The following is a 23,756-nucleotide window of genomic DNA, read 5'->3' as shown; positions in this document are numbered from 1 at the left end:
TGCCTAACTTAAGTTAGGCTACATTTATGAGCTCTCCAAACATCCAAAGAAAGTTTTCTACAGATCCCAGATACACTCTAAGCTTTATCACTTCCAAGAAGAACATATTACTATGCAGTAAATCCTCCAGGCAATGGAACATTTCAATAACATACCTGCCTGGCTACTCTGCCCTTGGTGCCAGCTCAACCCTTCCTCTTGAGGATCTGCAGGAAACAGAAGCTGCCCAGGATCAGCACAGCTTATGTTAAGTCACTCCCTACACACAGTCCATCTCACACACACACAGCCTCTGCCTCATAAGCTTTTCTTTATGTGTTTCGGAACAGGCAGAACAAGAACAGCCTTGTCCCGGGAATGTCATTCCCCACACAGACCACCACTACATAGTGACAGTACACCCATCACTATGGGGGATGCCACTAAGGACTGCAGACAAGCTGAGAAAGGGAAGGGCTTTGTAGGCAAGAGTTAAATAGCAGATAGACTAGATCTCATCATCTGAAGTTTCCAGGAAAAGTATTGTGTTGCTATGGAAACCTCAGCATAACCTGGGTTTTCCCTCCTTTTGTTTGCAAGGACTTCATTTACTATGGATGCTGGCCTCTTCCAGTAGGACCTGCAGCTTGCAAAAAGAAATTTTCTTAACGTTCACTTCTCCTCGTCAGTAACTTTTCAGTACATACCCTTTTGCAATCTCACTGTCAAAATCCCCAAACTCTTCTTTTGAAATTGGTATAGTATGATCTGCTACCCATCAGGAAACTCTGCTCTTAGATCCCTTATTCTCTTTCTGCCTGGGGAAAAAAGGGGGAAAAAAAGTCTACTGGTAACAAAACCCAATTTTCTTGGCCTTCATTCAGGGAGAAATGACACTTATAACCTCCCTTCTCCCAGAGCTGGCAACATACACCTCTAGTGATTGCGATGTAATACCTGTAAGGAGCTGTCCCACTCTAGGCATAGAGGTGTTTACTCTCAAATTCCAGGGGCTCTGCCCATGAGCATTCTATACAGAAAATGAGACCAAACCCAAAAAGCAACTTAAAACCCTAGAACTGGGCTTTGCATTTGCTGCAGGTTCAGACTGCGATTAGAGCAATTACATCAAAGTAAGAAATGTAAAATCCTGTGGATTCTTCCATGTTATAGCTCAGGCCTCATTGGTGACTTTACATGGACAACTTGAGGATGCCAGATGAGAAAGCAGCATCACTACTACTGTCTGGCAAAGAACTGTGTACAGGCAGTAACATTGGGCCCCCTAGAAGGGTCATTTCAGCTTACCTGTGACTTTGTCTCTTTTAGACTGTTAGCACTTTAGGGCAAAGACTGTCAAGAGACTTCGTTGCACAATACATAGCACAGCAAGAGCCAAACCGGGTTCTGGCCCATTGGCACTACAGAAATAGAAATGATACAAGATAATAAATGGTGATTAAGAAACAAATCCTGATCCATCTGTATCAAATCAGGCAGCCACACCAAATGAAAACTTAGTCACTAACTTATTTGCAAAACATTGGTGCAGTTTTTAAATAGCTGGTATTGGGTTCTGCCATTTTAAATCATCCTGCTGAATGCACACACTGCAGAAGAACAGCAAGGGAGAGCCCAAACCTTTTGTGTCGAGGAAAGCAGAAGCGTGTTGCAGCAGTGTTGATATATACCTACCACTTATTTTCTTGGGTCTCCTAGCATCAAAAAGTCTACCATGATCAATACCCTGCAAACACTTTCATAGAAATGTTAGTGCTATATATACCATAAATGAAGAGTCCCTTCAAAGCCACAGACAAGAGACTAAGTCTAAAATGCTGTGGAGTTTCATCATCACGACTATGGTTCAATCCTCATTTAAGAGGTCTCAAGAAATGGAGCTCCTCCCACTTAGCTTTTGAAAAATGAGGCACTTTGCAGACAAAGAAAATCTGGATATTCAACTTAAAGTTTTCCTTGTTTTTGTTCCAAGTTATCTCTAGCAGTTTCTTTTAGTCTATTATAATCAACTACCCACCAAAATTAGCATTTATGAATACTTACTTCAAAGCCACATACACTACTGTGAAATCAACTGCTAAAAATCTAGTATTAGTCATCACCAATGACAGGACAATGATTTAGCTGTGTCTTGGGCCCGAGGCAAGACGCTCTACCAGTATCCACTAAAGGTACACTAAAACAGCGTAAGAGCCCTAGGATCAGCTGCAGTTTAGAAGCATCTTCTAGATTAAAGTGGCTGACAGTGCTACAAAACTTTACCTTAGCAACTTCTCATCTCTTACTATGAATCTATATGGGTCTTCTCACCTCCTCTCTGGAAATCATTACAAGCCAAACCTGTAAGTAAATGAGAACGCATAAGAAACACGAAAGATTATGCTTAAGGAGTCTGATGGAAAGGTCAAGAGAAACTTTCCAAAAGGAAAACGCTCCTCTGGATGCAAGACATTAATACATAAGAGCATCTGTCTGTTAGATTGTTCTGCAAATTGCAGTCTGTTAGATTGTTGTTCTGAGCCTCATAGGTCACACACATGTATACTTTATCTCACACCAAAATCAAAATACAGCTCCATGTGTATGAGCACCATATGAGCCTTTCGTAGTTCCTCCTAAAGCGATCACCTATGTGAACCACAAAAAAGCAACTACTGAGTGCTGGCTTTATCATCTCCTTTCTCTAGACTAGCTCTTACTTCAGCAGCATGAAGGGCCAAATCCTTAGATTGAGTAACCTGTCTCTATCTGGTCTTTAGGCAAGGGGCTCAGGACCAGCTAAAGGTGGTTTGACTGCCTGAGCAAATGTTACTAAGGGCAAAAAGGCACTTCAAAGACCAGTTACATTGCTTTGTAGTGCAACATCATTTCATGGGTATTGGCAACTGCAGAACATGCTCCATATCCTCCAAAAAACAGCACAAAGAAGGATTTAGTGGCTTTCAATGAGCCACTGAGAGACGCAGCTGCATGGGTAATCTTCACACAACACTGACCATAAGTCTTCTCAACTTCTATTTAAAAAAATATATATATATATATATTCTGGCTAGTCCTAGAATACATAAGTGTGAAGCTGTGAAATTGTTATTCTGGGGCTGCAGATTCAGCAAGTTTCTTGTGACTTCCTTAGCAAAGCTGTGCTAGAAATAAAACCTCCACTACCTGTGACAACAGCCCCACCAAGTGGCCAAACACACCTGTATCTTTCCTCTTCCATCACATCCTACAATCAAAGCAGAAACTTTTTACAGCAGTTACTGTGGAACCTAACTGTTGAAAAAATACAGAACTTTATGACCTAGCAGCCCTATTCACTTTGATTAGCCAATGCCTACCAGAAAGAAGGCTTCTGAGACAAAGTTTGGAAGAGCTTTTTCCAGCAAGACCTTATTTGAACGTAGACAGAGCTGGAAAGGAAAAAAGAGGCTTCCTTCCTTTACACAGAGAGAAACAGCAAGGCTCAAGAAGCAGAAGGAGGTATCACAGTCTCTTAACCATAAGGCTTTTTTCCTGTACGCATAACTCCACTGATTCATAAGGCTAAGGTGCCCACCCACTTCCCATCTAACCCCACTACTACATTTTCTACTTACAAAGATACCAAAGCTGGTTTCGATTCTTCAAAACATTGGAGCAAAGCCATGTCCTCCCTCTAAGACCAAGAGCATAGTCTAGTGGGCAGCATATACGCATCTTCCTTTCTAACAGCTTAGGTGGTGCGTGAAGCCTGTGAAGAGGAAAGGTACTCACAAACAACAGGAAGTTCAAGTGTGTTGTCCATATGTACACAATGAGTGTTCAAGTGTCTGAGCTTGTAAGAGAAGATATTTTCATCTGTGTTAATATACATCCCTCCCCCATCAGAGCAGCAGCTCCACATTATAAATTGGCTGATAAGCTCCATATCCTCCACTCTGTTCTACCCACATTTCCTTCCTCCCCCCTCGCTTTTTTTTTTTTTTTTTTTAAATTCTAAACTAAGTGCTCAGCTCTAAGAAAGAAAGTATTTGAACAGGCTGTGAACCGGCAGATGGACAATCCATCATAAACGTCCTACTCCTGGAAAGTGACCTCCTGTCTGAGTAATAAGCTATATTCACACTGGCCTTCTCAGTGACTAAGCTACCCCCCGGTCTACTCAGCTTTCCTGGAGAAAAGCACTAGTAAGAGCCAGACCATGCTATGTAAGAGCATGAAGCAGTGCCTGGGCACTGCTCTATGTCTGTCTAGGGTGGCATCAGAGGGTGGCCACCATCCTGGTGGTGGAGTGCACCCTCACCCAGATGTTGCCTCTAACCTCTTCTTCTTTAATATATCCAGACATAGGCTGTATCTTCAATAGTCTTGAAATAGGCAAGGAAAAAAATCTCTCCAATACAATGGATCTTCCTAAAGGGTTTCATTTTGCTCAAATAAGATGAATTACATAAATGCCAGAACTGACCCAACATTTCATGAGGTGTAGGACCTTTGTTTTAGGAGACTGGAGTGTTGGAAGAAGTGGAAGCGAGGGACACAAGAAGTGCTCGCAGTGATCCAATTTCAATTTAGAAGAAAACTGAGGTATGTCCAAGAAGTATCCTTTATACGAAAGGATACTTTGAATGGAAGATCAGTTGTAAAGAACTGGCTTTCTCCTACCTTTCTGCCAAATATAGCTACCAAAAAAACTGTTTTGACTTAAAGATGGAGGAAGAATCCCAGGACTAGTTTTCCAATACTGGGAAAAATCCCTGATTAGACCTTTTAACATTCTTAAAATTAGCAACTGAGATAACAGTACATATCCTTCTACAGATAACTTGTTATATGTGCTTTCATTATGCTAACAGAGCTTCATGATCAGGGAAATATCCAGCACAACAGGGAAAGTCTACACACACTACACTGAGAACCCATTACATTTGTTTAGGATCATCTTGTTGACTCTTTCCAGCCTACAAAGTTTGTCTCTTACTGAAGAGGAGTACATACTCTCTGGTCCAAGGAGGAACTCAGCATGCAGGTAGAGAAGCCAACTCTAGCATGCAAGCAGAGGTTTAGAACCAAGTTTACAGAGCATTCATACGAAGACAGACTAAATGTTAAACCCAAACTTCTCTGACATAGGTTAGTATGCTCAGATTAGGACCGTATTCTGCCCTAGTTTTTCCAAAAAATTGCTAAAAGTAGTACTGATTGAAGACACACAAGTAGGTCCTGGCAAAAGTATTATGAACAAATCGGCCATTAAACAAGCCAGCCATAGAGTAAAATATTTGATAATTGCTAGTGTCAGAAGCGAAAAGGTTACCTCTTTGAAAGTTGTTTATTACCAAAGAAGAACAAGATAACTTCTCACATATAAAAGTTGTGCTAAAAGGAAGAGGTGGGGGAGAGAAGCATAGTAATAATAAAATAAATTAAGCAGCACTGATAAAACAAAAGAGTTGAAGACTTTGCTGAAGGAGCTACAACAAAACATTTTCAGCCAGACGAGCAGCTGAAATGAGTTAATGCCAAATGCATTGGGAGAAAAGGAGAAAGCATATGTATATATGCATGCGTAAGATTTTACTACTGGACCACTTATGCCTGTCTCTAGGCAGTAGGATATAGAGCAAAGCATAACTCTTTAAAAAGTGTGTTACAAGGCTGCTTTTCTGTAGGACTGGCTTCTTCATTGCTTGCAGAATATGGTTAGTATTTACACATTTGAATGAAGTGAGACCAGAAAGCCCTGCAGCTCGGTCACTACAACGTAAATTGCTACAAACTGCAGACAGGAATCTTTTTTCAGTATATAATCTCACAGAACTACAAATTTAAACAATGTTATGCCAAGCTGTATAGCAGCAACTGACATTCCATTAATTTTATATGCTACTTGTATATGGAGCTCTTCTAAAGCCTGATATCATAGTCTCAGAAATGCATTCAAGAAATTCTAGCATATTATGTTCATAAAACCAAGTCCTGCTCTGCAAGTATGTGGCAGAGGCAATTTTTAAGTCTTCACTTCTAAGCCTCGATCAAATGACTACTTTGCTACATTTAAGAAAACAAAAAGCAAAAGCCCACAAAAAACCCCACACCTGATTACTTTCCAGAGAAGCCAGAAGACTCTCACCTAGAAAGCTCCTTCAACAGAGTCTTTCTTGTTCAAACACAAATAATTCATAGTAAGCCAAGGCTGTGAAGGTCTCATACTAGAAAGTCTAGCCCATCTATTCTTTCCTATCAGTCGCACAATACCTCTCAATCTGTAACTTGTTAGTTTCAACACCAGTTTCCCAACAACAAAGCAGTTCTGGGGTTTTCTTGAAGAGGAGAAGCTACTCTAAACTCTAATTTCTGTTTTTACAGCATCACCAAAAGCTTCACTCTAAACTTCTTGGAGAAGTTAAAAAAGGAATGCTTAGTTTCTTGACTACTGTCAGGCTGAGACATAGGCTAGACTGAGAATAGAAGCACAGGTACTTCAAGAAATCAGAGGGAAAATCCTGCACAATCCATGCTGTCTGTCTTCAGGGATTTCAGAATATTCTAAACCTGCTAATGCCTAAAAAAAAAAAAAAAAAACCACACACACACACACACTGATCACAGTATAGCAATTTTCCACAGACATCCAGTTCATCAGCAAGTGCTGCCAATGAAAAAAAGCAGCAGTTCCCTGCAATTTATTTTTTTGCTCCACTCCTTAAGCTATAACATAGATTCTAGTCTGACATGTACAGATACTATCTCCACACTTGTAAATAGAGAGCATAATGCTTTAATATACAACATGGAAGGGGAGATTCATTAAAAATTTTCTTTCAAAGCAGAATACTTGGAACATCCCTAAATATTCCATGTGTGCCTAAGTGTGTGGAAATCTATGAAAATTGTTTCTGTACCTTCCATGTACCTAAGACTATTATCTCTTGGCAAGACCATCGACATCAGCAGTTACATTTCCATGGTCTCTATACCAGAAATTGCTGCAGAATATTGCCGGACAGTTGGAATGAAAAGTGAATTCACTCACTTGAAAAAAATGTTACGTTGTATAATAGAGTAGGGACCTACTACACACAGACTATATTTGGTGGAAATGGGAAGGCTGTATGAAAAACTATGTACTAGGTAAAGATTTGCAGCGTAATACAGGTTTTCATTAGAGTATGTGTGTCACATGCTGCAGTGCAAGAAAAAAAAAAGTTCATCCTTAAATCAAAACCTTAAGAGGTCTGCTGCCTCAGTTACAAGAGCTTTAAAACAATGATCACCACTGTTCCTAAATCTCAAGCAAATAAGAGAAACGGAATATTTAACCAAAACTGGAAAGATGCTATCTACACAGGCATGAAAAACATCCCCCTTCGTTATAAAATACTTTTCAGTAGTATCCATTCTGGTGAACATACAAATCAAATTTTATTTTTCAGTTGGAATGTTATGCCAAGTAAAGAACAGTCAATCGGGAGAGAGGGGAGGGAGAAAAACATAGAGAAATAGGGTTAAATATCCTTATATCAACTATTTTGAAAATTAACATTCTATATTTATTCTAATAATCAAAAACATTCCCAAAGCACTGTAGCAAATGTTGAGGACCATCGCAAGCTAATGCCTCAGAGACTTGCCTTAAGCAGAAACAGAAGTGTTCAATACCACACAGGGTAGAAACAATAAGTTCAAGCTTCTAGAGACACTGTAACGTTAACTAAAATGACACTCTTGGGAGTTTTCCTAGTCACTAACGTTCATGAACAGAGTAAGCTAGTGTTTGAATGGAAGACACTGTTGCTTCATCAGTTATGTAATCATAATTGAAAAATGGAAGTAGAATATACTACTGACCTATTTTGAACTATGTATCCGCTCAGGCCAGACCAAAGCCACAGGTCATCAAGATCAACATTTGCAGAACCATTTCTGCAAAAGCAGAATTCCTTCTAAATGGAAGGATTCCTTCTAAGTGGAAACAACCTGGTGCTAGCAAGACTTGCATTCTTATGACTAAAATCAGATACTGACCAAAACAATACAAACTGGTTGAACCAAGTCTTTTCTTACCCACATTAGCCAGCTGACAACACCAGGATCTGCCTATAAAGCTAAATGTCTTCTGAAATAGTTTTTGAGAAAGTTGCTTTTTGCCTTGGGTAATATCCATCCTATGCAAAGCACAAGCTTTCAAGTTCAGATAAAAGCATAAACATAATCCAAAGGAAGAAGTAGTGAAGGCAGGTTTAAGAACTACTTCCAGGAGTCTGAACTCTAAGCAGCCCCTTCTTCAGTTCAGCGATTTTATCTTCTCTTGAGGCTGCATAACTCTTTGCTGTCTTTATGAGAGAGTCATGACGCTTCTCCAACCCAGCCTTCAAATTAAGGTATATCTCCTAGGAAGAGGAAATAAAGGAGGAAAAAAAAAAAACAACATCTATCAGCAAAGGCTTATGCTTTACAAGGATTTAAGTGACAGTGGGCCTGGTGGTCCTGAGTGATTTCAAATCTTGTCCCTGGCCTAGGAAAAAAGTAACCACAGTACAGAGGAAAGCTACAGCACACCAGAAATAGATGTAACCACAAGCAAAATCTCAGTATTATGATTCTATTGCAATTCTAACGCTCACAATGCTAAGATTGTCAGGCCCAGTATTCACACTATTACTGCTCCATTCTGTGCCAGCCTGTGTGACCAAGCCCTCCATCACTGTGACTGCTTCCACCCTCCTCCTCCAGCAGGGTCAGTACTCCAGCAGTGAACCAAGAGGAGGAGATGATGGGAGTGTCATGACACAGAAATGCACATCATGAGCTACTAGTACAGTATCTGTCATGAGAGCAAGGGAAGGTAAGTTTAGTTTCACCTCCTAAAATGCTGGGTAATCACAGCATCCCACAGGCTTCTCTGATGTCTGCAAAGCCCACTTCCGGGGGCTGCCAGGCACAAGCCCCATTGTCCTAATGGAACCACGAGCAGAAAATATCCTCCCTCCAACTATCCATCTAAACTACCACTCGCTCAGCTTACTAGTTCTGCAAGGCCAGTGAGACTTCCTTCACCTACAGCTAGTTCTTAACCACAGGAGCGGGCTTTAACACAGTCTGAGTTGAAGTCAGTTTTGAAGATTCCAAATAGGATTCCTTTAGGAAAAAAGCTCACCTTGGCTTTCATTTCTTCTTTTTCAGCATTCTCATGCAACTGCTGGATTTTGAATCTTGTCTGTTGGATCTCCTTGTGAATTGCCGTCACTTTCTCATATACAGCCCCCCTCTTTTCTTGAACTCTGTTACAATACCTAAAGGAGAAAAATTACGAAAGTTAGTGCTAAAGCCTTTAACTGATTAAATATTAAACTCAACCCCACAAGCACAGCTTGCATCTTATGAACATGAAAACAGCAGTTTCTAGAGCTAATGCTGTACAGAATTTACTTCCCCTGCAAAAGCATAACTAAGCAGATTCATTTCCATCACACTGTCAGAAAACTTGTCCCATCCTTAAAATCCAGAACTGCTTAGCTAAAAAAAAAAAGACAGACTTGTAACTCCTCTTTAAATCTATGTTGAACATGCTCAGTTGTTGTCAGTCAAGGCAGCTCAAATGACTCCAGTGAAGCTGACCCAGCTCAGAGCAGCAACCAGCTGGACACTGCATCTTCCTGCCTTTGAGTAACGCAGTGCAGATTTCTGCAGAGAGCCCTGCCTAAAGGTCAGCAATCCACTGGATCAGGGTTAGAAATGATACAGCTGCACCTCATGTTTGCGCATAGCTGAAAGCCACACTTTCTCCTCAGCCTCAGATCCCCTTTGATCAAGTTATAGCTCCAATCCCACACACCTATGTTATACCCAACTTCAAGCCTATCCTTTCCTTGCATCTCAAATATAAGGACCATGCCAAGCACCCTAGATTCCCAGTCTCCCCTAACTCAACCTTTATTTACTTCCAAGCCTCCACCCTGTGCAGCTCTTGTGAGCCCCAGGCTAAGGATGCACACCAATACCTAAAGTTTCATACACAAAACATGTAAGCAGTCACACTCTTCTGGCAGAGAGGAACTATTCCTGCACAGAGCCCACAGCTGGAGAAAACAGAACTTTCCCTGGGTGATTCAGGCATGACATGAGCTTCTACAGCTACCATGGTCTGTCACAACTCACCACCTTCCAACTCTGTCAAAAAACATCCTCGACCATGCTGCCAACCCACAACATAATTGCATACATAATTGCTACATATGCACACACTTCATCTCTGCGAGGGAGGAAAGAGACAGGACAATCACACTCTCCAGTAGTACATTAACTATTTAAACACTATACTAAATGCAGTATGACAGAACAGAATAATCCTCAGGCCAAATTTATATAATACTAGCAGTCTGGCACCATGAGGTTTAGTGATTCATTTCCCCTCTCCTAAACCCACCAGAAAAGTTGCTTGTTCCTGTCCCACTGAATACAGAGGGAGCAAAGAGAGGAGCAGAGTTCTGAATTGACAGACTCCAAATTTCTTGTAGCACAGAGCTATCACCTTAGAATTGCAACAAACAGGAACAAATAGCCTCTCCCTAACTTGCAGATAAATTCAGATAGCTTCAGTTGTGAGCTGCCGTGTAATTAGCAGAGAATCAGGTCAGGAGCAAGAAATCTACTCCTACTTCAAGAGCAAAAACACCCACTAATTTATACAGAAAATTTGTACAATAATTACAGTTGGAACTAAAGACGGAACTGTAACAGCTGCTTTTGCTCAAGAATGGCTGAAATCACTTGTTTTCAAACTTAGCCTACTTATACCTTCCTACCTCAAGGCAACACTCAGGACACATTCTCTTATCCATCAGTGAAAATTTGTCTTCAAGCCAGGGTTACCTCTCTTCCCCTCTTTCTTACCAAGAGACTTAATTTCAACACTCCAGGGAAACATCTAATACATCAAAAATGGATAAACTGGCAGCAGCTTTTAAAATAAAGGCACATTAAACTACATTATTTTAATTCCTGATTTAATTAAAAGCTATTTTTCCTTCCAATCTAGCTTAGCTGGTACAATATACTATACGAGGAGCAAAGGAAGCCTGATAAAAGAGGCACACCACTAAAACCTTTCAGCGTGACTTTAAACTTTAGTTACCTCTCCCAGCTACGTGGAAAAAGCTTTCTTCCACCATGCTTAATCTACTCTGGCAATAATTTTCCATATTTCCTTTTTATCTTTCAATATACAAAAATTGTCGTTTAATAAATTTTCTCCATTACAGTTCAGCACTTCTAATCTCACAGTGACACCACGACCTTACATTGACAATACCGCAGCTTACTATTGCAATCACTGCTGTGCTATAAACATTGCTCAGTGACTTGCCTTTAGCATAAAGTAGGAAGGCAGATGGGCTGAAAGGCTTTGATCAAATGACACTCTTCCTTTTGTTTTAGAAGCATCATGTCAGGATAATACTCCTCTGAGATACAAGCCCCATTTCCCCATGGGTCTTGAACATCTTTGATAATGAGCAAAAGTGGCAAGGGAAATTATGAAAAATTCATGAAAGGCAAATGGGGCTTTGTCGAAGTCTGATAAGTTGGAAAATTATCCCAATGTGACATTCTCTTTAAGAGGATAAAAGAATCAAGAATAAGCATTATAAATTAAATTAGTAATCCAATAAAAGAATTGCTGTCAAGTCACATTGCAATTATTGATTTGGGACTCCAAGTCCCTGCCTACAGCTTTACTGGTCTTCATACAAAGCTAACCCACATCACTCATTTTCTTCTTATTGCTAAGCTATGCGTTTGTACCAGATGTGAACTTTGGTAGCACATAACCAAGACAGTAAGTAGAATCAGGCAGAAGTGTCAACTCATCCATACTCAAATACAGTGTGCTTATATTGCTCAACATCTTCACGCTTCTTTTTCATCCTTATTTCAGTTGTAGACAACTTCTCCTGCTTCGCAGTGACCAGTCTCTTTAAGGACATTTCATCTGTCTTCCCCTTTTTCAGCTCTATCTGAGCACTCTCAAACTGGTCCTCCAGATTTCTGACCTAGAGTATGGTAAAAAAAAAGCATTGAAAAAAATTAAATGGGGGAAAATGTTAAAGCAATATACCCTATTAGAATTTTACTAAAATTAGAGCTGACTTCCTACTTTTTAAAAGATCTGACTGCTAATTAGTTCTTCCTATAAAATCCAAGTTCCATAATCTGTATCCTGTATGAAAAACATCTGGATGGTTAAGATCACATCAATTAGCATGACTTACAGAAGCTACTACATTCTACTATAGTTCTTTATCACAAAGAATTGAACATATGTAGTCTTTCTGGATATTTGTACAACATTTTTCAAACCTTAATAATTGCACTTTCCCCAAACTGAGTAGTAATTAGCAAGATACTGTTCTGTGACAAACATTTCACCAGTGAAAGGTTGGCTTGGTAATAGCAATAAAGTCAGACACATTTAAGACACAACTGTCCTTGAAGTAGTAATTTTTGCTCTTAGTTTCTACACTATAGGCAGAAGAGACTAAATCTCACTTTTTCTTCCTCCTCCATCATTTCCTACCAACAACCCTAAGACCGTTTAAATTATTTTAGGCCAGGTTTCTATGGCAACGGGGGCTTTGACTATTAAAGGTGGTCAATAGTACGTTAGTTAGTGACGTGCAGCAAAGCAACAGCTACGTTTTACCAATGTTTCTTACACTGAGATTATGAACTTACCCAACTTCTTTCTTTTTGGAGCAGAAGCAAGAAGGGAACTTCCAGAGTGCAGATGTTTAATGATTATCACCTGCCTTGCTTTGACATTAAATTCCCCCTAACTAGATACAACTTTTGTAATACAAACCTCTGATAATACACTGGCCAGTCTCTCCACATTGGCTCCCTGTCTTTCCATTTTCTTTTGGTATAACTGCACCTCCAATTGGCACGATGGCAGAATCTCAACTAGGTCTCGATAACCTTCATATTTCTCTATAACCTCTTGCTAAACAAAAACAAAAAGAACACACATAAGACTTAACAGAAACAGCTTTGGGGGCTGGAGATTATTTTTTACTGGTATTAATGCATATTGACTTTTCTACCCATTTCCTCATTGTCTAATGTACACAGGAATTAAAAGAAATATAACAATTAGCTGTTGCCAAAAATGAGGTTTCCAGATTATGAAAAAAAGCATTTATTTTGGAGAGCATTCAAAAAAAAATGAACATGAGGGTGTTTTACATTGAATTAACCAAATGTTACAAAAGCTATCAGGACAGAAAAAAGTTACACAGTGGAGAAATTCTGTACCAGTAAAACAGTAGTTGCATGACATAAAAACAGAGGTCTGGAATTACAGCAACAAAAATTCCACCTCTTGGAACCAAAATGCCTAGGGAAAAAAAGTTAAGCAAGTTTCACTGATGTATGAGCAGCCATGAGCTACTAACATTTAAAGATTGGACACTCCTATGGAGAAAAAAAAAAGCACAACAAGCTGGGAAGAGAACTCAAGAAAACATTCAGCATACCACTAGAGATAGTCATAAATTCCAGAAATAGCAAGTGAGTGTGCGAGAACACAGATCACATGAAGCATCTACTCCAAAATCCAGGATATTTGTCAGCTGCCAAAATAACATTCACCTCGAGAGCAAGCAGCTATTCAGGTAAAAAGGATTAAAGAGTTCTACACCTAGTTTTGCAAATAAAGAGTTATTCATTAGAGACAAAGCACCAGTGATTGGAAGCCTGTTTTTCTTGGGGAGGGGGGAAGGGGTGGGGGGAGAAGATAACATACTATGATCCTATGTAAACAAGCTTCAGTTTTCTCTGAAATTGTGATGAAGAAATTAATTCAAGACTAACAACCATAGTGCTGATTTTTTACTAGAAGTATAAGCCATTCCAGTGTCATTTCAAGAAGAGAGTTCAGCAAGAAGCACGTGCTTTCTCTGATAGAATGCCTTCTTGTGCAGACAAAAGGGGAAAAAATCTCACCTTCGCTTTCTTGAGTTTCTTAACTGTTTCTTTCATCACCTCTTTGTAATTTTTCAGTTCCTCTGGACTCTCTACAATTTTTGATTTCAGCTGTTCCTGTTCTTCTTTCAAAGCAGCCATTGTCACTTTGAGCTCATTCTAGTTAAAACAAACATTTTTGCTATTAGCAATCTATGCAAAGAGTTGTGAGGCACACTTTGTCAGAATCTTATGACTAAACAGGTTTTCCCTGCTGTATCCCACTCCTCATTAAGAAATTTGCTTTAGAAACAAGCATTACTCTAAATAGGGCCAACATTCACAGGCAAAACAATTAACAGCCCATTTTTCTCCTTGAACATGCTTACAGTGGTGAAATATTAAGTTACAAGAATTACATTTAACTAGCATTCCACAAAAATCCTGCCAGCTAATATATATGGCTAGCAGCTCTCTCTTTCGGGACTCCTCTCTTAGGGTAACTCAGGAAATCACTGCAAGGTTCCAAAGCCAGCTGTACCATCCTAGTAGGAGAGAACCACACTTCCTGTGCAATCCCTCAACCTCCTGACTTCTCCCCTCCATCAGGTCTGTGCATACCCCCTTTAACCATTCTATGCATGTGAGGCAAGTCTACAGTTTCCTAGAAGCCCAGATTTGTTGCCCACTAACAGATCAGCCTTCTGAAGGCACACACAGCTTTAAGTTGCAGAGATACACATTTATAAGATCGCAACAAAAAAAAAAGTCACTACAGTAGAGTTTCGGTGGGAAAAGTGAAGCTGAAATAGTTTTCAAAAAGCTAAAATCACCACCTGAACTATCACATTACATAGCTTGAAGAATAACCTGATCTTAAAGGGAGAGATGATCAATTAGCTAAACTAAAATTTAAACTATAGCCTATACTGAGATATACTTACCAATTTTCGGGTCCTCTCTGCGATATCTGACTTTTTTTGTGAGATCACTTCTTGCAAAGCTGTCTAGCAAAAAAGAAACAAAAAAAACCCCAAAACAAATGCAACAAACTTAAAATAGGAACACTCTACAACTGCTACCCTCCTTTTCTCTTCTACTATAGAACTGTCTACAGAACAGATGATTGCCCTAGTGTGGGTTAAAACTCTTTCAGGGAAGAGCTATGTTACACCAAGCTAATCTCCCAGATGCTAGCCACAGTCAGTGTAGCGCACCTTATTGCTATTTAGAGCTCACTGATGGTTTCTTTGGAGTGCCACAATTAGCAGACAAAACAGCAGTCCATAAAACTTAAAAATACAGAGAAGGAGAACATTGTCGAAAAGCCACTGCAAGCACTAGGGATGCAGCCAGCAGTAGGTAACTTCAAACAGGGATGAGAGATGGCATCAACTTATGAAGGCTCTCTCCATCAGAGTGGGCAGGTAGAGAAGAAAACAAGACCAGAGCCCATAGCACGATGTGGTACAGAGGTAGCTGCTTTGGCTTTTGAGAGCTATCAGTTCCCTTCTCTGCACTACCATGCCAAAACCTTCTCACCATGGTTCCATGTCATGCTTCACATCCCAGCTCCATCCCAATCAGCAAATACTGCTGTCATTTCCCTTCCTCTATTCTTACCAACCCTGGCAGTTTGTTACATATACTCACACATGCACAACCTTCTTTGCCAGAGACATTGTTTTTACTTTGAGAAGATCTACATTAACACACAAGGTCCCTAGCAATACGTAGGTGAATCATGGTTAATATTAATAGCAGAGACATGGCTTAAAGAAACACCCGAAAAATAGTAAACAGATTTTTTTTTTCCTCCTCTAAAGTGGCTGAAAAGGTTACCTATGAGACCTCAGAAGAAAGCTACCATTGCTGGAAAGTGTCACTGTTCCCTACCACCACCGCCTCCACTCTTTACTAGCGATTTCCTTGGGTAACCCTTCTTAGGCCTCAGCTTATTTCCCAACATAGCTCACCTTCAGTTCTGATTTAATCCTTCAAATTCAATTGCAAGACAAAACAGAAATGTAATGGGGAAACATGCATATCATATTTTCCACAGTCTCCCAATTCACTACAACAATGTATTTCAAAAACAAAGAGCAGAATACACTTTTGAGTTCCCTAAGTCTGATTCCAAGTATGTTTCACATTCTCTACAGGTTAACAAAGAGTTAAAGTTAGGAATTAAAAAGGATGTGGTGTTGTAATGACTTTTCTTTTTGTTTTAAAGCAGGAAAGTCCTCTTTATCCTTCATAGAAGTAGGGGGAGGGATACAAAACAAAATAAACAAAAAAACAGAAATAAGAAACATCTATGATCAAAAACTATGGTAGCCTTCCAGAGAAACAGGTAAAAAGATCATACTGTTTTCCGACGATAGTCATGGTTTAACAGTTGCTGCAGTTCTTGAATGTCATCAGATAGCTGCCTGAACTCCGCTTGCTGTTCTACTGGAACAGTGCTAAGCAAAAAATCAAGATATTGGGCACTTTCAGTGTTACTATAGTGAGGTCAATAGAGTGATTGCTTTATCCTCTATACTCTACAAAGAATTTACACTCAACAGCTTAGATGATCAGAGCAAGACGGCCTCAAATTAATAACTTATTTTGCTTGGCTTAGAAGATTACATAGCTAATCTAAGGAGCTATTTTAGACAGAGGTGGTACAAAAATGAGCGGGAATTGCAAATTTAAAAGAAAATGTTAAATAAAGACAAGTACAGAAGAGCAACACTTCTACCAACTTTTGTAGTGATTTGGATTTACAAAGTTTGCATAATAGTATTTGCCATAGAAACAGCTTATATTAGGGCAGACCCTATAGCTAACTAGAAAACCTCCCGTCTAGCATGTACCAAGAACCAGTATTAAGGAAGAAATCCATTTGGTTTTGGAAGCAGTCTTGGAAAGTAACCATCTCTTCAACTGGTTATCTTGAACAAAACAAAACTTAACAGCACAAAGACATGGACAGCAGCATTAAACAGCCTGAAACTGAGAAGGGGAAAAACATGCCTAGTAATTAAGACAAATTTACTCTTCTACTAAGTTAAAGATTAAAATCTCCTACAGTTATGTAAGGGATATTGAGACATATCACTAAAATACTAACTAAATCAGCTTAAAAAGTTCCACCATAGTCTCTGAGATACAAAAACAGCATCCTCTCAAAGCAACCACGTACTCCCAAAGTCACATTTTTATTTTCTGACAACAGCACCAAAAGAGTCAGTTTTATAACTGAGTGCAATCCAACAGCTTTATACTTCCTGGTTTGCTTCCCAAGGAGGCTAAAGAGCAAAGTCAGTCAAGTGCCAAAGGAGAAGTTGAGTCTGCCCAAATTAAAGACTCCTAAATAGACTTTGAGGAATAGCCCTAAGTACAAAAATCTTATTCTGCCTTGAGAACGAAGTCACAAAGCATGTGGGTGCATGTGGTGAGGATATGTGATGAGGTGAGAAGGAGAAGCTAGACAATTTGAAAACTTTGAGGAAAGCAAGATATGGATTTCACTACCATTAAACAAAGTTAACTACTGTCTCAACTCATTGCCTCCTCACAATTAGATTCGCAGCAAACTAGTTATACACAAGAAAAGTTCACACGTTACTGAAAACGATTATTTATCTTCTAGTTTAAGAGGAACTTTTACTTTATCTGCAACAGATTGGGGAGGGGGGGGAGGGAACTTCACAGCACTGGTTGGGCTGTACAATATCTAGATCAAGTTTAGAGAAGTCAGCTGTTATCATCCAGTTCTGTCAAACCACACAGCTCAACTAGTCAGTTCCTAGTTAGACACTTCATGCATGTGTACTGTGAACAGGAGAACTAGCCAAGGCAGTTCAGTGCATCTCAACTCCGACTCCTCATACTCACTTCAGCTTCTCCAGCTTCACTGCTGCCTCTTGATTTGCTGTCTCCAGTTGTTGTAGCTTCTCCATAGCAGATTTCTGCAAATTAATTATGGGGAGATGTTTTTATCTTGGGGGAACATGGTTTACATTTTGGGTTCTCTCAGAGCTCTGCTAATCATGTATTTCACTTGAAACACGCCATTGCTATACCACTGAGATATTCAAAAAAGTAAATGCTGCTGGTTTTAGATTCAGTCTAACAATTGTTACATTTCCCATTTCTCAGAATGACTTGAGGTATCTATATCTCCACTTCCCAGGTTCAACTATCAACTGAATTACCGGAAAAAAACTCAGATAACTTTAGTAATAATTTGGCTATGGTACCATATAGAAACCTTTACATCAATAAGCCCAGCTACTCTTTAGACGGCCACGTTTCTTTCTGGCAGAGAGGTGAAGTGGCCTGGAGTTAGAAGAAAGTTCTAAACCGATATACTTCTTTCCTTAAGGGCATTTCAAAAGGTCTTTCTAAAAAAACTTTTAGAATAGCTATGTTTGTTCATGACGTGCAATTTAGTAGTAGTACAACAAATTTTACCTATGTTAAACTGGAACCTTCATATATTACATGACTACATTGAGGACTCCAACATGGTTTTTAAACACGCAGTTAAAAAACACAACCTCTATGCTCCCAGACCTAGGTCAATATTAATTATATTTAAGCAAAAATCAGGAGTAACATGGCACCTAATCTTACATAGTTCGACTGTAATTCCAAGTAGACTCCACGGCGCGATTCTCTGAAATGTATAAAGTTGAGAATGCCACTCAAGAAGCGAGCTGTCCTCTTTGCTTCTGAAATTAGAATTGCAAATTATCACTGTTTTGGTCTCCCCGTGCATTAAAATTGCTTTAAGAAGTTGGGCAAAGCAAAATTCAGAGAAGAGAAAAAAAATTACAAAAAACACAGTTTGTCTTCCTCTGCCTCCTCATCAGGAAAAGACAAAACTTTCACAAACTACACAAAAACTAGCACCAAGCTATAAACTTACAGTGCCTTAATGATTCTATGCAATTGAACAAATGGAAATGAGCATCTAGGAGAAAGACTTAAAATATAGGCTCATATTAACACAAAAAACAGCGAGAAAGAGCATCAATCTCAGATAAAACTCTGAGGACAGAAAACCACTGTAATTATCAGGCTAACTGAAGATAGCTGCTTGAACTATGGGACTCTCTGGCTGTACTCCAATCAAACTTTGAGAAAGATCATTAGAAAGGTCTCAACTGCCTTAGACAAGACAGATCCAGAAGTGAAAGTTCTTCAAAATAGCCTTTTCTAAGTTGTCTGTCATACCAGAGTCACCACAGCTGGGAACTGGAAAGATAAAAGAGCAAATTTAACTGTTTCCTACATAGGTATTTGCATAAGAAAACCATATAGAACTCCAGAGTTTTCAGGATAATTTTCACTGTCACATATTTTTTTACACCATTACAAGAATGTCACAGTTTGATCTCCAGACTAGTAGTAGGACAGGCTTGTAACACTCAAGACTCCCCACAAAAATAATTATTTAACTGGATTAGCCTACATAAGGAATAAGGGGAGGAACTGCTCATTTGAACCAGCTTGTCTAAAGGCCACAGCAAGGATCAGAAGAGTAGCTGGTAGGCAGGGACAGTTCTGAATACTAGACGCCCATCTGACCGTGCCAAATGGGGAAGGAAGCAGCGTGGATATCAAGTGACAGTACCCCAATTCCCCCAGGCCCCAGTGGGACATGCAAGATCACAAGCACTTGCTTACTTGGGTTTATAACATCAGCAATTTGAAAATCATTAACACGGCACACTGGAAGAAAGCGCTCCCTGCAAGGAAACAAAACACAGATTTGTCTGCCGTGACCATTACCCAGCTTTTGCACTACAGACATTCACTGAAAATAGATATAGTCCACTCATCCCAGAGCCCAAGTACAGTAAACTCACAACAGCAGCAACAAGTCTCAGGAGACTAGCACAGAAGGACTGTGTATACAGATTAGTGTTAAAAACTCTAACCTCATAGTATTTTACAGGGATAAGTAAAACAGTCTTCTACACAACAAGATTTCAGCTTAGCTAAGACTTAGCAAACTTCTTTGCTTAACTGAGTCCATTCTCTCCTTGCGATGGAAAAGCAGCTTAAAGTTTAACACAACATTGTAACAAAGGTATCTAGAATTCAGAGAATAAATTCACACAACAGGTACTTAAGATCCCTTTTTGGGTATGATGAACCTCTAGCCATTCAAAATACAACTATGTGCTCCAACTTGCCTTTTTTTTTTTTTTTAAATTAAGTCACTAATCCAGCCTCCCAGTCATCACAGTAAAGATAACACATTTATTTAGACAAAAGACAGCTGCCTGCTAAGAGTCTTGCTGCTTCTTGCTCATCTGCAAATTTTATTTTGATCAAAGCCAGACAGCAGTGGAACCACCATGAGCTCAAAGGTATAAAGCCACATTACCTCTAAAGAGAAACTTTACAAGGAGTAACAACTGAAGAGATCCCAACTCATGTACTTACATGTGAATATACAAGTTACAAACAGGTAGAAAGCCTTCAAATATTTGCGGATACATTATATCAACGTTGACAGGCATCTAAAGAGCAAAGAGAGCAGAGTCAATACATAAGCATATCATACTTATAGGAAAATATGTAGGTTTCTTCCCACAACATAAGATCATTCAGACAGGTTAAATACACCGACAACTGTCTCTGCATCCCTGGGGAACACAAGTTAGTGGGGTTCCATCTGTGGGACATAGCTCTTCTCTGTAGTAAACTCAAAAAATGAGGTATCCCCTCCAAAAAAAAAAAAAAAAAACACACCACACACCCACACATATATAGTCACCATCATCAAGTAACAAGAACCCACCCTAGGAAGAAGCGTCCTAAGATTTTTCTAAAGACTGCAGAAGGAAGCCATTGGAAAAATCCTCCCTAGATAACACCACCTAGAAGCAAAAGCTGTTCATTCATATACATCCTGCATATTTCAACTTAAAATCTCCCCCTCTCAAAGTGAAGAAATGCAGTAAACTGTAAGGTTTAATGCACACAAGCCACATTTCAGACTTAAACTAAAGTTTGAATACAAACACAAACCACTTTGCAATAGAAGTAATTCATCTCACCTCCAGAATATCATATATCCTAGTTCTTTTTCTAGTCTCAGATAGATTAACTTGCTTGAACTACATTTTTTGTGAACTGACTCACAGCTCTACTACAACAAAGGCTGAAGGCTGCCATCGCTTCTACTAGTAGACTACCTTAAGTATCTCTTTTGGTTAGTCAAAATACAAAAAGACTACAATGAATAAAGCAACAACATTACAGATTCCAGAATTCAACCTAAATCAATTGCTTTAATTTGTTTAAGACTAGTGGATAACAATAGTCTCCGCATTACATGCCTGAGAGTAAGAAGAGTACCTATTATTGTAAATATTGCAAAATCACAACACTCAACTGTTTTATGAAGTATGCAAAAAGAGAATGGAGTAGCACATTGTCCTCTTTTCTAATGTCCAAAATTTCTTAAACCCCCATAACACAATATCCTAATTACTGTTATTGCGTGTGAAAAATTGAGTTATTATGTGCATATATGATTTTGCCTTTCAGTTTATCCCAAAATGGCATGAGACTACTATCTTTCCCATCTTTCAGGAATTACTTAATGTATCTCCTGTCTGTCATACAATAAGTGTCACATCAACACAGCATCATTCTAGACCAGTCTAATGGTCCATCTAAGCTGATACCCTCCTCCCACTACAAGGGCCAAAGGCAGAGGCCTGGGAGAGGACAGGAAGGGAGAAGGAAACCCGCCCCCTCCCCTCCCAGAATAAACCTAAAAAAGGAGCCAGTATATGCCCAGCCTCTAACAGCTCAAGAACTTTCTAAGCCAGAAAGCATGTCTTTGGATTTAATTGTCCATGAACCTAGCTCAGCCTCTCCTAGAACTTATGCACATTTCTGGCATCTGCAGCACCTTGTAGCAAGGTGCTCCACAACTTCACCACAAAAGGAAACAGTTCTCCAAAGAAAGTTAGCCCACTACTATTTCTCATCTTGGAGAGGACGGTCTCCTTTCTGTGGGAAAAAAATAAGAAACTCAGATTCAGCACATTCAAAAACCCACTCTTTTGAGAAGTGCCTTAAGCTGAAACTAACTTTCAAAATAGCAGTAATAATCAAAGCAGCTTCTCAGATGCAGTCAGCAGCACCACAGCAACAGCCTACACACAAATTATACTCCTGGTTCAAAGAGGCCTCTAGTAAATGATCCACAGCAATAACTGCACTATGATAGTACACTCTCATTCCTACCTACATGAACAAACAAATTCCTTTCCTGAAAACAGACAGTGCAAATCCCCATGCTATACAGCAGATCAAATACCCTGAGTTTTTCCAACAGAGACAGGATTTCTAAGCTCCTACTCATTCAGTTACAGTACACAAAACAGTACACTACATGCAATGTACTATGGATCTCAGGGCACACAAAAAAAAAGGACAAGAGGTCAACAGTTAATTAGCATGGCTAACACTAAGTGTCTACCTTATACATTCTGTTACACCTGCCATTACCCACATACCATGTAGAAGTGTTCCAGACGAATTCCATACACCTTCTGCAGGATTCTCATGAAAATCATGTGTAAAACTTCAGGCTATAAAAGGAAGGACACACATCAACATTCCATCTTCATTATTCAGGGCTCCTAAACTACACCATAAAAGTAGATCTGTTTTTAATACACAGAGTCAAGAAAACAGAAAAAGGATTGCTTTCCAATACCTCACAGTACAAGCAGTAACTTTTCATAATGCAATTTAAAAACACCATAATCACCTCAGACAGCTGTGAACCTAATTACCACATCTGTGCCCAGCATTTGATTCCTTTCCTCTCCAGCGAGCAGGTTTAAAACGAAACGACACCAAAATCTACCAAAGATCACAGACGCAGTATCCTCAGCTCCAACCCAGGCCTCCCAGCAGCCGTCCCAGCCCAGGGGCCCTCCCATAGCCGCCCGCCCCGCCCCGTACCCGAAGCCGCCGCGCACCTTCGGGCTGGGGAACAGGTCGCCCTTGGCCAGGTTCCGGGCCTCGGCGCCGGCCAGAACATGGCCGCGGAGGTAGGTGAGAATGTCGCCGGGACTGTAGCGGGGGAAGGTCAGCACCTCCATAACAGCCCGCGCCAACGGCCGCCGACGTCCGTTTGAATCTGGCGGGCCCCGCCCCCTCCCTTACGTCACTTCCTCCGCAGCTCTAACTGCCCATCACCGCGCGTGCCGCCCCGAGCTGCCCGCGGGCCTATCAGCGGCAGCCGCCTTGGCGCGCAACCACACCCCCAGACGCCGCGAGCCGGCGGCCGTTGGGGGAGGTGGCGGCCGCCCGGAGCGCCGAGCCCGGCGGGGTCGCGGCCTCCGCTAGCTCCGGGGGGCTCGGCCGCGCTCCCACCGGCCCTGAGCGGCGCCACAGCGCTGCGCGGGGACCGCGACCGGGCCCGGGCCCGCAGCTGCTGCCGCCTCAGGGAGAGCAGCAGGGGCCGCGATTGCCGCGCCGCCCTTACCGAGCCCGGCAGCCTTCCTGGCCACCAGGGACAGCGACACTGAGCTCGGAGCCTCGGGTTCCCGCTTCACAGAGAGTCGGCGGGAGGGAGGGAGGGAAGTAACAAGCATGTCACCTGTCCCTTCGGACAACAGCTGCACACCTGCTGCATACACCTGTTTCCTGCCTGCCAAAAGGAGGCCTGGCCAGTTGTTCCAGCTTCCTGCTCCTCCCCTTTAGGACACAAAGCCAGCTGCCCGTCCTCTTCACAGCCTCAAGGCTACCGGCGGTCCGGCAGACAGGACTGCGCCCGCAGTCTG

At 40.6% G+C, this 23,756-nt stretch overlaps 1 protein-coding gene across 3 annotated transcripts; it reads right to left on the bottom strand.

The window, feature by feature from the left end:
- Positions 1-6,744: 6,744 nt before the first annotated feature.
- On the bottom strand, positions 6,745-23,674 carry NUF2 (NUF2 component of NDC80 kinetochore complex). Of its 3 annotated transcripts, none has more exons than XM_068951863.1 (13): positions 22,950-23,156; positions 22,479-22,553; positions 20,389-20,465; positions 19,624-19,685; positions 18,568-18,665; positions 17,827-17,900; positions 16,310-16,406; positions 14,886-14,948; positions 13,984-14,121; positions 12,842-12,982; positions 11,857-12,032; positions 9,140-9,275; positions 6,745-8,372 (listed from the first exon to the last, which is right to left on the bottom strand). In XM_068951863.1, exons 1-13 carry the CDS (start codon positions 23,070-23,072, stop codon positions 8,223-8,225), a joined length of 1,410 nt encoding a protein of 469 aa, XP_068807964.1. In that variant the 5' UTR covers positions 23,073-23,156; the 3' UTR covers positions 6,745-8,222. The 3 variants fall into 3 exon arrangements, with proteins under 3 accessions (XP_068807964.1, XP_009671062.1, XP_009671063.1); XM_009672767.2 differs by lacking the exon at positions 22,950-23,156 and adding an exon at positions 23,459-23,674 and having other exon boundaries at positions 7,380-8,372; XM_009672768.2 differs by lacking the exon at positions 22,950-23,156 and adding an exon at positions 22,736-22,934 and having other exon boundaries at positions 7,380-8,372.
- Positions 23,675-23,756: the final 82 nt, after the last annotated feature.

This window comes from Struthio camelus, chromosome 8, assembly GCF_040807025.1.
Source record: "Struthio camelus isolate bStrCam1 chromosome 8, bStrCam1.hap1, whole genome shotgun sequence".
Lineage (NCBI taxonomy): Eukaryota > Metazoa > Chordata > Aves > Struthioniformes > Struthionidae > Struthio > Struthio camelus.
Note: the sequence above shows the minus strand (reverse complement) of the source record. Positions and strands in the feature narration are given on the sequence as shown.

What these genes read in the sequence shown, in the direction of transcription:
- NUF2 (XM_068951863.1), bottom strand. Translation starts at nt 23,072, where the DNA reads ATGGAGGTGCTGACCTTCCCCCGCTACAGTCCCGGCGACATTCTCACC. An exon ending in TGCTGATGTTATAAACCCAA is followed by an intron (nt 18,666 to 19,623) that starts GTAAGCAAGTGC and finishes TTCTAATTTCAG; the next exon opens with AAGCAAAGAGGACAGCTCGC. An exon ending in TGGCCAGTGTATTATCAGAG is followed by an intron (nt 12,033 to 12,841) that starts GTTTGTATTACA and finishes ACCATACTCTAG; the next exon opens with GTCAGAAATCTGGAGGACCA.